The sequence below is a fragment of the Trichoplusia ni genome, chromosome 3 (genome assembly GCF_003590095.1).
Source record: "Trichoplusia ni isolate ovarian cell line Hi5 chromosome 3, tn1, whole genome shotgun sequence".
In the NCBI taxonomy this organism is placed as follows: domain Eukaryota; kingdom Metazoa; phylum Arthropoda; class Insecta; order Lepidoptera; family Noctuidae; genus Trichoplusia; species Trichoplusia ni.
Genome location: NC_039480.1, coordinates 4,329,506 through 4,344,116, shown reverse-complemented (window position 1 = coordinate 4,344,116; position 14,611 = coordinate 4,329,506). Strand labels below are relative to the sequence as shown.

General features: G+C 35.8%; 1 protein-coding gene across 1 annotated transcript in view; it reads left to right on the top strand.

Moving 5' to 3' along the window:
- LOC113508673 (la-related protein 1-like) overlaps positions 1-10,861 on the top strand; it is an 85,260-nt gene extending 74,399 nt beyond the window's left edge. Inside the window, exons 23-29 of the mRNA XM_026891754.1 lie at positions 812-920; positions 1,596-1,741; positions 2,188-2,321; positions 2,858-2,982; positions 3,479-3,591; positions 4,236-4,456; positions 4,859-10,861. Of these exons, the coding sequence (XP_026747555.1) occupies positions 812-920; positions 1,596-1,741; positions 2,188-2,321; positions 2,858-2,982; positions 3,479-3,591; positions 4,236-4,291 (683 nt within the window). The 3' untranslated portion in view covers positions 4,292-4,456; positions 4,859-10,861. The remainder of the gene's footprint in view (positions 1-811; positions 921-1,595; positions 1,742-2,187; positions 2,322-2,857; positions 2,983-3,478; positions 3,592-4,235; positions 4,457-4,858) is intronic.
- Positions 10,862-14,611: the final 3,750 nt, after the last annotated feature.

Sequence of the window (14,611 nt, the reverse complement as noted above, 5' to 3'; positions counted from 1 at the left end):
AAATAAAAGTAGACATAAAATTCACAGTCCTATAAAATTCTCCTTAAAAGCTAACTACTGATCTATATATCTTTAGTTATGTCTATGGAGAGATATTAAGTTTCCCAGCCAACCATCCGACTGAACATCCGTTTTAGATTGGACGTAGTCTGAGGAAAACAAACATTATATTACAAGAATATAGTTTTTAACTCACACTTCTATGATATCCAGAAAACTAATAGACATACAAACAATAATAAATATCGTTCACCACATAAAATATCGTTGTTTTTCTTTTGATATTGAAATCTAATATATAAAATTTCCGTGTCACGATGTTAGTTACCGTACTCCTCCGAAACGGCTTAACCGATTTTTACCAAATTTTATATGCGTATTCAGTAGGTCTGAGAATCGACTAACATCTATTTTTCGTACCTCTAAGGGTTGCTAACACTAAAAAAAAATATTTTTGCTTTAGGACTCAATTGTTTGTTTTTATTTTTTTTATAATGTGGCATTAAAAATACATACAACTAGAATAAATATTCGGCAAAACAACGTTTGCTGGGTCAGCTAGTAATGTATAAATTCATCTTTGCTGTGCCCGATAGGGTCCATAGTTGTTACTACAAGTTATGAAAAAGCAAATAGAAAATAAGTATAGGGTATAAACAATTTCCTTACTAGGACTCGAAATATACGACTTCAGCTGTCAGGGTGACCATAACCAAATACAATTTAGTTTCGGCTTCAAACGTAACCTAAAACTATCTATAAAAGATTAAGTTCATAACGAAGTTTTTACTCAAATTCGTTTTTATTTCAGAGCGCAAAAAACTCGGCATCGGACAGTCACAAGAGATGAACACGCTATTCAGATTCTGGTCTTTCTTCTTGAGAGATCACTTCAACCGGACCATGTACAATGAATTCAGGTGAATACAGCAAATACTTAAAAGATTGCATATAATATGGGACTATATCATCTGTGGCCAGAAATCGTAAAAGGTGCGAAAGAGCGGTCTAGAAGAGAAAGGGGCTCCACAGTGAAAAAAAAAACATATAATGGTGTCATCGCCGAGTCTAACTCGCAATTATGTTAGGAACATGTTTATGTTCCAGTCTAACCGTATATAGCATAAGTATCAGTGTACTTTAGGATTACCAGCAAGTAAATGTCACATTGCTAGTTCTATATATGGCTATCTTTGGAAAAAATATTCCCAAGAAATTAAATCCATGTATCGCGGGGGGTATCACAAACATTCAAGTCACATACGCAAAGACACCCAGACTCAGGACAAGCATTCGTGGATTACACGCATGCATGTCCTACGCCGAGATCGAAAAACTCGTTTGATCGCTTGCTGCAAGTGACTTTTTTTTCGGATGGGTTATTATAAAATTACTCTGCTTTGCGTTAAGCGGTAGGTAGTGCCAGGCTGTACTGTTGAAAACCCACCCATGATACTTCTTTTGTCTGATATGTACTGGGGCCACGGTAATCTCTTCAGACAATTCCGCTGCTCCGGCAAGACAGATGGTTCACTTTCGACTCTTTTGCTATATTATTTAGAGTGTTATTACAATAAATTGTGATGATCCAACAGAACGCTAGCCAACGAAGACGCGTCGGCGGGCTTCCGCTACGGTTTGGAATGCCTGTTCCGCTTCTACTCGTACGGACTCGAGCGGAAGTTCCGGCCCGAGCTGTACCAGCACTTCCAGATCGAGACCGTCGCGGACTACGAGAAGGGTAAGCTTTCACACAACGCCATCTAGTCTCAAACTAAGCAAAGCTTGTATTACGAGTGCTAGACAACTGATAAACATACTTATGTATTTCAAACAAATGATCGTGCTCATGACACAATCATTGGTCCTGGGTGGGAATGGAAGCCATGACCTTCGGTATCACATCAACAGGCCAGGCGGATCTCGCGTGATCGTAATGTCATACAAGTCTAAAGTTGACTGACCAGTTGAACTGACTAGTTTCAAAGTAAGCTGGTTGAGTATGCTTAGCTGTGAAACTAGTATCTGATAGTTGCCCCTCGAGTAAAAAAGGGGCTAGTGGCCCCGACTGCTTTACCCGGAGATTGAGAGTTCAATACAATCATCACTTTTCGATACCACCAAGCTACATCGGATTCTAGTGAATAGCAGCGTGTACATATAACTAAAATGTATATATGTATGCAGGTCAACTATACGGGCTGGAGAAGTTCTGGGCCTTCATGAAGTACTACAAGCACGCGGGCGCTCTGCAGGTGGACGCCAAGCTGCAGGCCTACTTGGACAACTTCCAGAGCATCGAGGACTTTAGGGTGCTCGAGGTATGATCTAACCCACACTCTTTGTAACGTTATCTTAGTAAGCATATGCAATACATAATTATAAATTACGTATCACGTTGTTTGTCCGCGATGGACTTCTGAACTACTTTCCTGATTTCAATCAAATTTGCGTACCATGTGCATGATCCAACTTGAAAAGAAATGTAGCCTACCCTGGTTTATTGCAGGACATGGTTTCTCTGAATTTGGACACAAGACTTGGTCCTTAGTCTTCCGTATTCAATGGATGACGAAAATGTACATGTTTTTTTTCATTGCGAATATTTTTATTGTGAAAATTTTGTATTTATTATAAGGGGCCCCAATTTTTTTTTAAGGGCCATCAAGGCTCACTATGCCACGGGTATCGAGATCGCTCGTTTAGTTTTAGAACCAAAGGATATATTATAAAAAACACTAACAGGGGTCGATAATCATGCGCTATTAAGATTTCCAGTTGTGTACGAGCTTGTTGGACTTGAACTGAGTATTATCTGTTACCGAAGTTTATTCAATATATGTTTTTGTCCCGTCAGCCGGCGTTGAACGAGTTGCTGGCGGCGCAGGGGCAGGGCAGCGGGCGCGGGCCTCACGCGCGGCCCTACGACCGCACGCGCTCCGTGTCCGAGAGCGACCGCGCCGCCGCCGCGCATAGGAACAGGTACTGCGTCTGTACTCATACTGAACGAGTCGCTGGCGTCGCAGGGGCAGGGCCCTGCCACGTAAACAAATATACAAATCTTCAACAACCTCTACAAAAAACCATGTGTGGCGGTCTCATTACATCGACAAAATGGATAGCTGTAACGGGTTACCACGAATTTTTACAGTGTGCCACAGTTGGACCGAGCTAATCTATATGGGACACGCAAATTTGTGTGTTTGTAGTAATGTTTTCAATAGCAATATAAGTATAAAACGCGCTCTACACTCGCGGCGCGAAAGTCCGCGAAAGCCGCGAAATGCGTGTGTAGATGGATTCTCGCGTACGCTTCGCACCGTTCCCCGTTCGTTTCGGTGGAATCGCGACCGAGTGCAGAGCGCGCTTAAAATTTTCAATGTATTTTTTTCGTATACAAATCAACAAGGTATCAAATAAGTTTCGAACCGCCTCATCCGAGTGAGAGCTCCATATAATGTAGTATATCCCCCCGCAGCAAGCACGTGTCGCTGCGCGGCTCGGGCGCGGCGCCGGCCAGCAGCAACAACAACCGCGGCCGCGCCGGCTCCTGCGGCGCGCAGAGCGTCGTCGCCAACGCGCGCCCACGACGTACGTACTCACACACCCACACATACATACACATATGGATAGATACATAGATAGAATAGTTATGTTATTGCACACCACATCAATACAGGACTGGATTAGCAACCGGCTGTGATAGTATGGCTATGTTAGATTAGATTAGAATTGAATTCAGTGATTCATTATACATACAGTGTTAGGGTACAATTATGGCGGTCTCATCGCTAAAAGCAATATCTTCCTGACAACCTTTGGCTGGACAGGAAAGTTATCTGTTTAAACAGAGGTAGATGGTCAGTAAAGTTTGGCGGAGGAATGAGAATCATGTGGTGAGGCCTTCCTCAGTGTTGAGTATGGATGTGGATGGATATAGGGGTAGGGGACGACCAAAGAAGCGATGAACAGATTGTGTCAAAGACGATATGGCAGCAAAGATTGTTCTTGCGAGATGACGTCATATAGAAAACTATGGAAGAGATGTTACGCCGACCCGTTTTAGATACCAATTCTTGGAATCCATATTCATGAAAAGCTCTAAGTGTCAGCTACCTCCAGAAGAAATTTCATTGAAATTGGTCTATTTGTTTAAAAGAGATAACAAATATACATTCATAAACTTTGGCATTCTTTATACTAGTGTGATTAACGAATATATTAAATCTCCACAGCAACGCCAAAATCGAAGCCAGAAGCGGAACCCAAGCAGCTCGCAGCAAAGCAGTGATTCGTGTACATATTAAAGACAAAAGTGCAGTGTGCTTAACACAAGTGTAGATTAAAAAGTATATCGGATGCATTTTCTTTTTCTATATATACTTTATTATAATATAGTGCTGTGACACTTAGTGGTTCGTTCTGGCGACACTCGACGGAAACGTTCGGAGCCTAGGTGAGAACTAACACATCATTATTTTTATTTAAATCTCTTTTAATTCGCCTGATAAACTCCACGGAAGAAACCCCGATACTTTAAGGCTTATAAAGGGAAGGCAGTCCAACACAGGGGTCTTGTTGAGGTCCTTAATCTAAAATGTGATGTTTCCCATCACAATTAAGATTAAATTTTTATTTATGTCATCAAAATGAGAGTAATTTGCGGTTGCTTCATAATATTCGTATTATTAAATAGGTGTTACCCGTGTGTATGTCGTTTATCCATAAAATTTCCGCAAATCCATTCAACTTCAAAGAAAGAGGATTATGTTTTATAAGTAGTAATTTAAGTTATATTTTATAAATCAATCACTTGTCTATAATAGGTCAGTAACTTGTTGTTTCTCCATCTTTCCAGCTTATATGCATCGACAATAAGCAACGCTACGCTGTATGTTCACGCGTTATCAGTTTTGACATCTATATAGCTAGAGTAAGTATGTACTACCATATAAACAATATTACTATATATTTATATATTTTTGACATTGTATAAAATATACACGACAAGCATCTTGCTAAATTCAAAATGACATAAAAGAAAAACTGTCATAGTCTTTGGTAGGTTAAGTATTTTTTATCTGTGGCGACTTTGGTGCTGCGACATCGACAATCCTCGCATTTTTTTCATTCGCCATCTTGGATTCTCGAGTGTGTGTACTCTAGTTGGTCTCGAGTTTTAGATGTTAAGGTTTTCTTATGACTCTGTTGGTTGTCGAAATGTATTGGTATGGTCGCCAATAGAAATCTATTAACACGAATTAGATTTTCAAAACAAAACAACAGTATACTATAACGACTGTGTCGAATGATTTGCTGTTGTGCTATGTAACAAACGGTTTGACAACAAATATAGTCAAAACATACTAATACAAGTGAAAAATACTATCTCCAAAATGAGATTGTGTAAATAGATTTTTGTCGCCGACTGTGCAGTTGAACTCGAGTGATATTATTAAGCGAAACACGGATTAAACTTAAATGTTACTCAAGTTTAAGCCGCCATACTCAGTCTATACTTCGCTAAGTATACTTGCCTTGAGTTGTCTTGAGCGTACTTAACCTCAAGTATCGATTATGAGTGTAGATACTCGAGTAGCACCCACTCGATTACTCCTACACAACGTTCTCGATCTCTAGAATTAACAAAAAAAAACTAGAATATATGTTGCGATCATAAAATTGTTTTGTATAACTTGTACAGCCGAGTATTGTCATGTATAAACGGAAAATAAATAGTTAAAAAAAAAAGAAAATGTATAATTGTCAGAAGACTGGATTTTCAGAAATGCGAGAAATTTTAACGTTTGCGAGATTGTGTGAAGCATACTCGATGTTTAAAATACTTAATGGTTTCTTTTTTAGTATACTTTTTAATTTTTATGCAGACCGTAGTTTGTTTGGCGATGTGTGTCAGTTTTGATGTTTAGTCGTGTTCAACGTAGGTAGAAATCCAAGTTACAACGCCTAGCTGACTGTGAAAGTAATAATAATAGTTATTTGATACATGAAAATCTGTTTGAATAATGTTTGTAGCATGAGATTCGATGTTTAAATGTATTCGAGCACAAAATTGTATTTATAGAATAATAACCGAATGTTGAGACGTCAGTCGCTTTTAAGACGCTGTCAAGTTACTTCGCTAGACGATTCAGGAGACCAATGTATTTTTAAAAGTTTAAAAATCTTAGTGACATTTACACTACCTTAAAAACCTTTCATTGTCGTTATTGGTTCAGCCTTTGCAAGCTTTAAACTGTACGACTTTATGTTATTATTTACTTGTGCTATAATTCATAAGTAGAAGCGTCAACGTATATTCTGATCGGCCAGTAGAATGTGACACGTATAAAACAACGTCTTAAAACGACACCAGTATTCGGGATTAAGGTAAATTAAAAGTAAATAGTTAATCTTAGTCTTACCTATAGGTAAAACTTGCCTTATACAATAATAATAACTGGCTTTAAGTGTAACTAAGTGAGCCATGAACTAACTTGGAGTTCTATCAACTTTAAGCAATTATATTAAAAGACTTAAGCGATTTATTATCACATACATGTTCAACGTCCGAAACGGTCTGCGAAATACTGCCACACGTATTTATAAACGAGCACACAGTTATTTTAGTACGGTATCCAAACAGTTTGACGCATTGGTTTGACGACAAACGGTGACACGAAATGTGTAGGCCAACAAATATTATGTAGTTTCGGTGCTATTTTGTAAATGGGATTAAAAATATACCGTTTGAATATCAATCCAATGATTTTTGAGGCGATTTTCATTGATTTTAAACTGAATTTCTCGAGTGTTACTTAATTTTAAATGGACTTAAGTTTCTGAACGATTGAATATAATATCATTGTCTGTCAAAAGTATAAAACATGTCAGTAATTGGTTGAACGAAAGGTCAACAACCAATTACAGGGCCTAAAGTCAGATTTCAAAGTTCTAGTCTTTCAGAAACTGATATTCAGTCTCATGCTGAGACAAACGAAAAAAAATAAAGTTAGTTATCATTCGAGAAACCGCTGGTTAGATATAGCACTCAAATTGTCCCGAAAGACATAGTTAATATTCAAACTCGGGATAGGTTACATACATATGGTTAAACAATGTAATAGCTTTAGTGTAATAACTAGGTCTATACAAACATGATTAAAAAGAGAATAGGAATGCACATCTCCATAGTTATATACTCTTAACATAGGAATGTTCAAACTAATGGTGGTACAGGAATTTGTATTGTGACATTCTCGTTATGAAGTCGATTAATTACTTTGGCCAATAAATAATGAACTCGGAAAACGACTTCAATATTAATGGTATACAGTCAATAATATTCCACAATTAATATTACTGTGCAATATTATTGTACATCTGCGGTCGCCTTACGCACATAACGTCGCCCCAATGTTGGCATTAGATTGATGTTTGTCGGTTTACTGAAGGAATGTTTGTACTCGCTATCCGTCCACACTTTCGTGTAATGTGTGAGCTGGTTAATATTTAAAACCAATTAGTAAGTTATATTTTTTTATTATTAGGGAATAAGTTGCTGTTGTGTGTGAAAACTTCAAAAATATCATATTAGATACGATTGTTACACAGTTGGTGACGTTCCTATTCTCATTTAAATCAAAATACAATTGTATAGATTAATATCGTGAGTTTAGTGATCTTAGATCTTTTTAGAAGCTAGATTTTCGCAATAATTACATGATAAAACTAAATTCTGTGTGAATCGAACCGGTTAGTATAAAAAGCATGATGTTTTGCCGACACTTGCCTGGTCCCAGGACAATGGCGGCAAAGTCTTGTATCAAAATCACAATTTTATCATTTCAATTTACAGCTAACCCCCTTAATAGTCATAGCTTGGTTCTAATGATAAAATTGTAAGTTTAATACGTTGGGAGGTCGTTTAAAACAATTCATGAAAATCGTTTCCTAATGTCGTCGTTATAACACTAACATTGCTCAAGATTTTGTTTCTTTTATGTATGGGTGTGTATTTGTGGTATGTCCAAAATTATGAATCCGAATTGAATTTTATAGCCGATAATCTAAATAGTATGATTTTCATTTAAATTGCTATCTATATTAATAAAAACTTGTTTTTTCTAGAGAGGTGACTATATTAATAGTACTATCTGCTGGTATATAGTAACTATTATAATCATCATAGTCACAGCTGATTCGATTGATTGAAAACCCAACTTTGCATGTTCTTATGATATTTGTAACATTATTAGGCCTTAGTAATTTACAATGTGATTACAATAAAGAAATCCTTCAGTATTTATTGAATAAAATACATTAAATGCAAATAATAATAAAATGGGTCTTTGAATAAATTGTTGCCTTATCAATTGTCTGAACTTATTAATAAAATCTATTTAACATTGGCCGATTACTCCAGACAGACAGGCATAATTCGTTTATATGTATACAAATGACAACTATTTTCGATATATCACGCAACTTGTCACTGTAATACATTTGCGCGAATTGATTATCGCTTGAAACAAATCAATTGCATAGGCAACTTAACTGATGATTATAACGTAATTTCAGGGAATTGACCAATTCAATGTGAGACCAATCTGATAATGTATTGTATGAGGTTGTGAAAATCTTCAATATAACACACGGAACATCGCCCCTATATGTCACGCTGTCTATCATGGCTGGCAAACTTTCGGTTCAGCAATAAGTTGAAAATAAAGCTATAAATTCAATTCGGATGCAAAAGCTAGCCAATAATATATAATATATATTAAAACCTGTATATGATTCATGTTAACTGAAGCTGGTGTGCGAAAATGGCTCTTTTTTTCTAGTATATAAGTGTGCTTTTATTTTTATTTTTTTTTGTTGTGCCATGTACTCTTGGTCTGTGTATTAAAATTATCCGCTTTGAACATACCAATAAAATTTATGATTTTATTCGACAATTATCAACAGTCAAATATTTTATTATTACACACCAAGAGCACAATGCAATACTGTTTAATAATATATATACCTACACTAGGATTATGAATAAAAAATAAAAAAAAATACATCTAGTTACGCTTAGATCGCTTCTACCCTGAAAAAAATAGTTCCTATACAATTATTATTAAATGTTTTAAGGTTTCTTATAAGTTTGTTTGACACAGAAATCTAGGCAGCAACTAGTTAAGTAAATTTTCTTAGTCATATTTACAGCACTTTCATGATTTTAAATTAACATAATGCCTTTTTAAGTCGCTTCAGAGGCCTAGAGGCTGTGTACACACTGACACCAGGTTGTACATCAACCATCCGCTAGTAAGACTTGCTTAAGAACTTACTCAAAGTTAAGCTCAATATTAGTTTGCCTTTAAATCTCTGAATGATTGATTTAGCAACAGAAATTGAGTTATTATGCAGGCATTAAATTTAATACATGTGCAAATCGTAAAGTCTCAACATTGGCCTATTGGTCAATTTTCACTTGAACCTATTGAAGTTTTATCAATAATGAACCTCCTGTAGAAAAAAAATAATACCTTCTTATTCACATCCTCTTTTCATATAGGAATGGTTTGAGCATTAATCACCACGATAGTGCACTTAGAATTTCAGATGATAAATAATTACATTCAATGATTTCTGTGTCACCAAACGTTTCACCCGTTTCGTTTGCCCGTCCCCATAGAGATGCATTGTAAATTGTATAACAGTTGTCTGTTTTACATTGTATCGAGGTAAATTTTGTATGGAAGCGATCGATAGCTGCGCCGTCGTGTTTGTATGAGATATCGTCAAAATATATTTGACGGTAAGTGGAGATTTTTAAATTCTAGTTGTCTCAAGAGTCGTTGGTAAAGCGATAATTTTATTAATACAGTTTTTGTTTGTCAAATTGTATGCAGTCTTTTTGCCAAGGCGAAAATTCGTCAACAAACAATTTTAATAAAAAATTTCATTCGTTACGGCGGGACGCTTTAGAATAAATTAATATTCTCATGCAATAATCAAAAAGTTTCGGTAATTTGACAATAGATGTCGTCGTATAAATTGTAAAATATTCCTTCAGCCTTTGGTTGTTGATATTTTCAATATATTCTAATAGATGCCTCTTGTTTTAACTCTAAAACCTCCCTCGCATACAAGTGCGACGTCGCAATAATGGCGGGATAATTGTTAAGTTGTTTTTAAGTTAATTTGTTGCAATTTTTTTCGTATCGTAAGCGCGCCAAAGGTGAAGAAGACAGGTGTTAAAAAACACGTAGGTTTACTGTATAAACGGAAAATATAAAAAAAAAATATCTTGCTAATAAAGTTAAGGCTTGCTAATATTATTAACGATGTGTACAATGGTCTGCGTTGCCGCCATTTCGACACTTATGAAATGACAGACGCCATGTTTTGCACGCACAAACATTAGCGTGTGATATTTGTGCAATCTTTTAAGTCATAAGAACAGTTTGTTTTTAAATAAATGTGTAACTAAACGCAAACCATTGTGCACACCGACTCATAGTAGGTTCAATTATTACTCCAGTGCATTCGATTTTGTTGTCACTATTTTTTTTTTCGGTAAAACTTTGGTTGTTGTAAAATAATAAAAAAATAATTGCGTAGATTGTTTCAAAAAGTTAGTCAATGTAGGTAGGTTAGTTTGGAAATTAAGTAAAAATTGATTTTTTAAGGTTCGCTTCGTCGAAGTGACGTAGACAGGTGTATGTATTATTAATTCACGGACGATTTTAATGAAAAGTTTGCATTTTAGCGATCACTGTCTTGTCGTAAGACGCAGTTAATGGCTGTAAGTTAAAATAATATACATATTATATTTGAATTAAATAAATTAATAATAAAACCACAATTCTTGTCTTTTATTTTCTACCTTTGCCTCCTGAGATGAATATACCAACACCTACCTGTCAGTTCTTAGTTGACAAAAGAAGAGGAAAGCAGAGATAAAATAGTAGTATGACTGTTGGACTGCCAAATCAAAGGTCGTTGGTTCGAACCCGGTGCACACCAATGATATAAATTTCGAAGAATTTCGAATTTAATTAAAATAACTACGTCATGAGGAAACCTGAAATCTTCAAGGGTGTACAAAGCCATGTTCGGGACTGGTTAAAACTCAGACACCAGGTATTTCATTGAACAAACAATAAAAAGAAGATATATGCAACAGAAATGATGAAAAGAATAGTTGGCTTGCCTATTCGGGCCTGCGGACACATTACTCCTCGCGCTAACACTGACAAATCCCTTTGAAGCTACTCAAATGAAAACGGCATCGACAGTCATTTGCGATAAGTGACGTGACTTGTCAGCTTGTCAATTCAATACATTTGAGGGATTTGTCAGTGTTAGCGCACAAGTGCACAAGTGTGAAATAAATATTTGTAAAATTGAAATTAAATTAAAAATTAAAATTATATATACAAATTAAAATTAATTTGAAAAATTATTTGTAGCCTTTTCCCAACTATGTTGGGGTCGGCTACCGGTCCAACCGGTTTCAGCTAAGTACCAGTGTTTTACAAGGAGCGACTGCCTATCTGACCTCCTCAACCCGGTTACCTGGGCAACACGATACCCCTAGGTTAGACTGGCTGTCAGACTTTTCAAGCTTCTGACTACCTGTAACGACTGTCAAAGATGTAAAAATGACAGCCGGGACCCACAATTTAACGTGCCTTCCGAAACACGGAGGAAAATTGAACAAACATACTTAACCCATTCGCTGCCGATCTAAAGAGTAACAATATTACCCAGTTGCCGCCATACTGTACTATGCAGCCCGCCCATCGGCGGTCCCGGCATCTTAATTATGTATTTTTGCCCGCCCATTGGCGTTTTCGGCATGAAGCTGCAGATTCCGACATGAATCGTTTGATATCGCATCCAAAAAAATCCTAGAAAATGCTATTAATTTGACTTAAGATAACGCGAACGCATAATATAAGCCTTCATTGCTTTTATCAGCCAGCCCTTTGTTTTGGCCCGGCCGACCGGCAGAAGTGCCGGCCGGCTGTCTGGGACGTTTTAGGCCAAAATAAACCCTGCCGAAGGGTTTTTTTTAAGTAAGAGGCGTTCCAAATGTTTTTTCTTAGTATATTTCACAACTTAATCAGAACTTTCTGTTGATCAATGTTTCGAAGGTTTTACACCTTTATGTGAAATAGATGATAACACTTTATTTTTATACACGAAATTCATGCTTAAGAAGTAGCGAGCAGAGAAGTTTTTACATAACTTAATAATAGCCGTTAGTCGTACTAAAATTTACAAATGTTTAGGACCTCTGATATAAAATCTTGCCTTTTTTCAAAACTTCAAATATCAGCAGGCCATTTGAGTTGCAAATCAATATTAATAAAACAAATCTTTACACATTATCTCATTACTTTCTGACGTTATTTCGTAAAGTTATTGCAGTTTAAAATCAAACCGCCCATGGGCGGTCTCGGCGTGAAAGTTAAAAAAAATTGCTCGCCGATGGGCGGGCTCGGCACTGAATGGGTTAATACATATCAATTTCATCAATTTGACGACCTCCGTGGTCGAGTGGCGTACGCACCGGCTTCAAGGTGTCGCTAGCTCTGAGGTCCTGGGTTCGATCCCCGGTCGGGTCAATGTAAAAATTCACATTTCTATTATTATTTTCTCTTTATCTATTATTTTCCCGGGTCTGGGTGTTTGTGGTACCTTACCTTCGTTGTATCTGAATTCTATAACACAAGTGCTTTAGCAACTTACTTTGGGTTCGGAACAAATACAATTAATGCAGAAAAATGGTCCTTTTAAGGTCTAACCTAATTTTATTATATTTTCATTATAAAATTAAGATTTTCCAAAAAATTACGCCGAGTTCCTAAAAGGTTGTTTCTTAAAATATGAAGTCTGTTGGACAGAAGCTTTCTCCTCCCTCCAAACCTCTGTTTTCACGCATTTGTGCCCCGCATATCGAATTGATTATGAATATTAAATTCAAATTAATCTCTTGAATCGCAATTTTTCTGATAACAACTCATTCTCCAAAAACCGGTATCTGAACTAACTAAGCAACTTTAGCGAAAGAATAAGTAATTTAGGACACAGTCGCTCAAAGCATTGAAGACCGAAAAAAAATAAAAATATTTCAAATTAAAAAAGCTAACGAAAAAAAACTGTATTGATTTTACTATTTTCACTGAGATTTTTGAGGACACTCCGATCTGCCACCCCGATTTATAAATAATACGATAACTGCAGACCCACTATATTTATGAGGGTAACACTGAACACATCTTGTACATAATGCATAAAATAAAAATGCCCATGAGTACAAATTATGTTTCGCTATTATATTTTTCATAACATAGTACATAAGTATAGTTTAGACAAGCAGGATAATTCTCTCTCTTTCTCACTATAGTCTATAATAATTTTGCAACCATCTTTGATCCATCCACAGTGAATTAATTTTCGTAATCTAATTCTTATACTTGGATATGTATTTATTCGTTAATAATTTGATAGAAAGACTGGTTTTAAAAGAAAGAGTGTGAGATTGATCTAACTTATAGTAATTTATACATTCTGTATATATTTAGGTCAACCATAAGTCTTAGAACAAATTACACAGCCGCATTGTCGAATAGGTTTTTAATTACCTAACACACATTTTTATTCAAAATGTTTTCTATGAATCCTAAAACCTTCCAGGTCATTTTCAGGTCAAATTAAGTGTCAAAATAACGCTAGTTATGACTAGGACAAACAAATGTCAACTTCAAAATGATTGCGTGGTATTTTTGTTACCTAACCCCAAAAGTCGATAATTGCTCGAATGCTATTTTTAGAATATTGAGCAACAAGCGAAGATGGAATCTATTTATCTACATATGTATATATGACTATAAACGAATAGCTCATTAAAGCAAGCATTATGATCTCTGCTAAGATTTGACCTCAGTCAAAAAGAATTTGACTTTGACTACTTAGATCAATGACATACTTTCTGACAAAACGTGACAAATTAATGTCAGTGAATTGACACCTGACATTGTTTTATTCTTATTGCAAGGGCTACAATGTGCTGAGAATATATGCCTCATCTAAAATGTGTTTATCTGAGATGTGAAACCTAAAATCGACACACCCATATTTAGGTCTTACGTAACATCCGGTTTACAAACAAAGGAAATCTTTAACGGCAGAAATCTACCATTTCAAACTCGACATTCTGTACTGTAATCAGTTGAAAAAACATGTAATAAATTTATGATAATTGGTTCAAATAGTTTGATTCATTTATCTTAATAAATAATAAGTAATTTTTATCTATTTTTATATCTTCTATGTATCAGTCATAGACAAAAAGAGAAACTTTGTTGTTGTTGGTCAATTAAGATAACTGGCAACATTAAAAATCGATTCTTTAAAAATAAAAACCTTTTTGTTGACAGTGCAGCTTCATACAAACATTATTTTTTGTAACACTACGACGTGGTTGAGTAATTATCTTACTTTAAGTTATTAGTCACAATTAAGTAACCTTAAAATGCTTTCAAATTAAGTGGAGTCCATGATTTCCGACTTGAAATATACATTTACTTGTTCGTTAGCTAAAAAA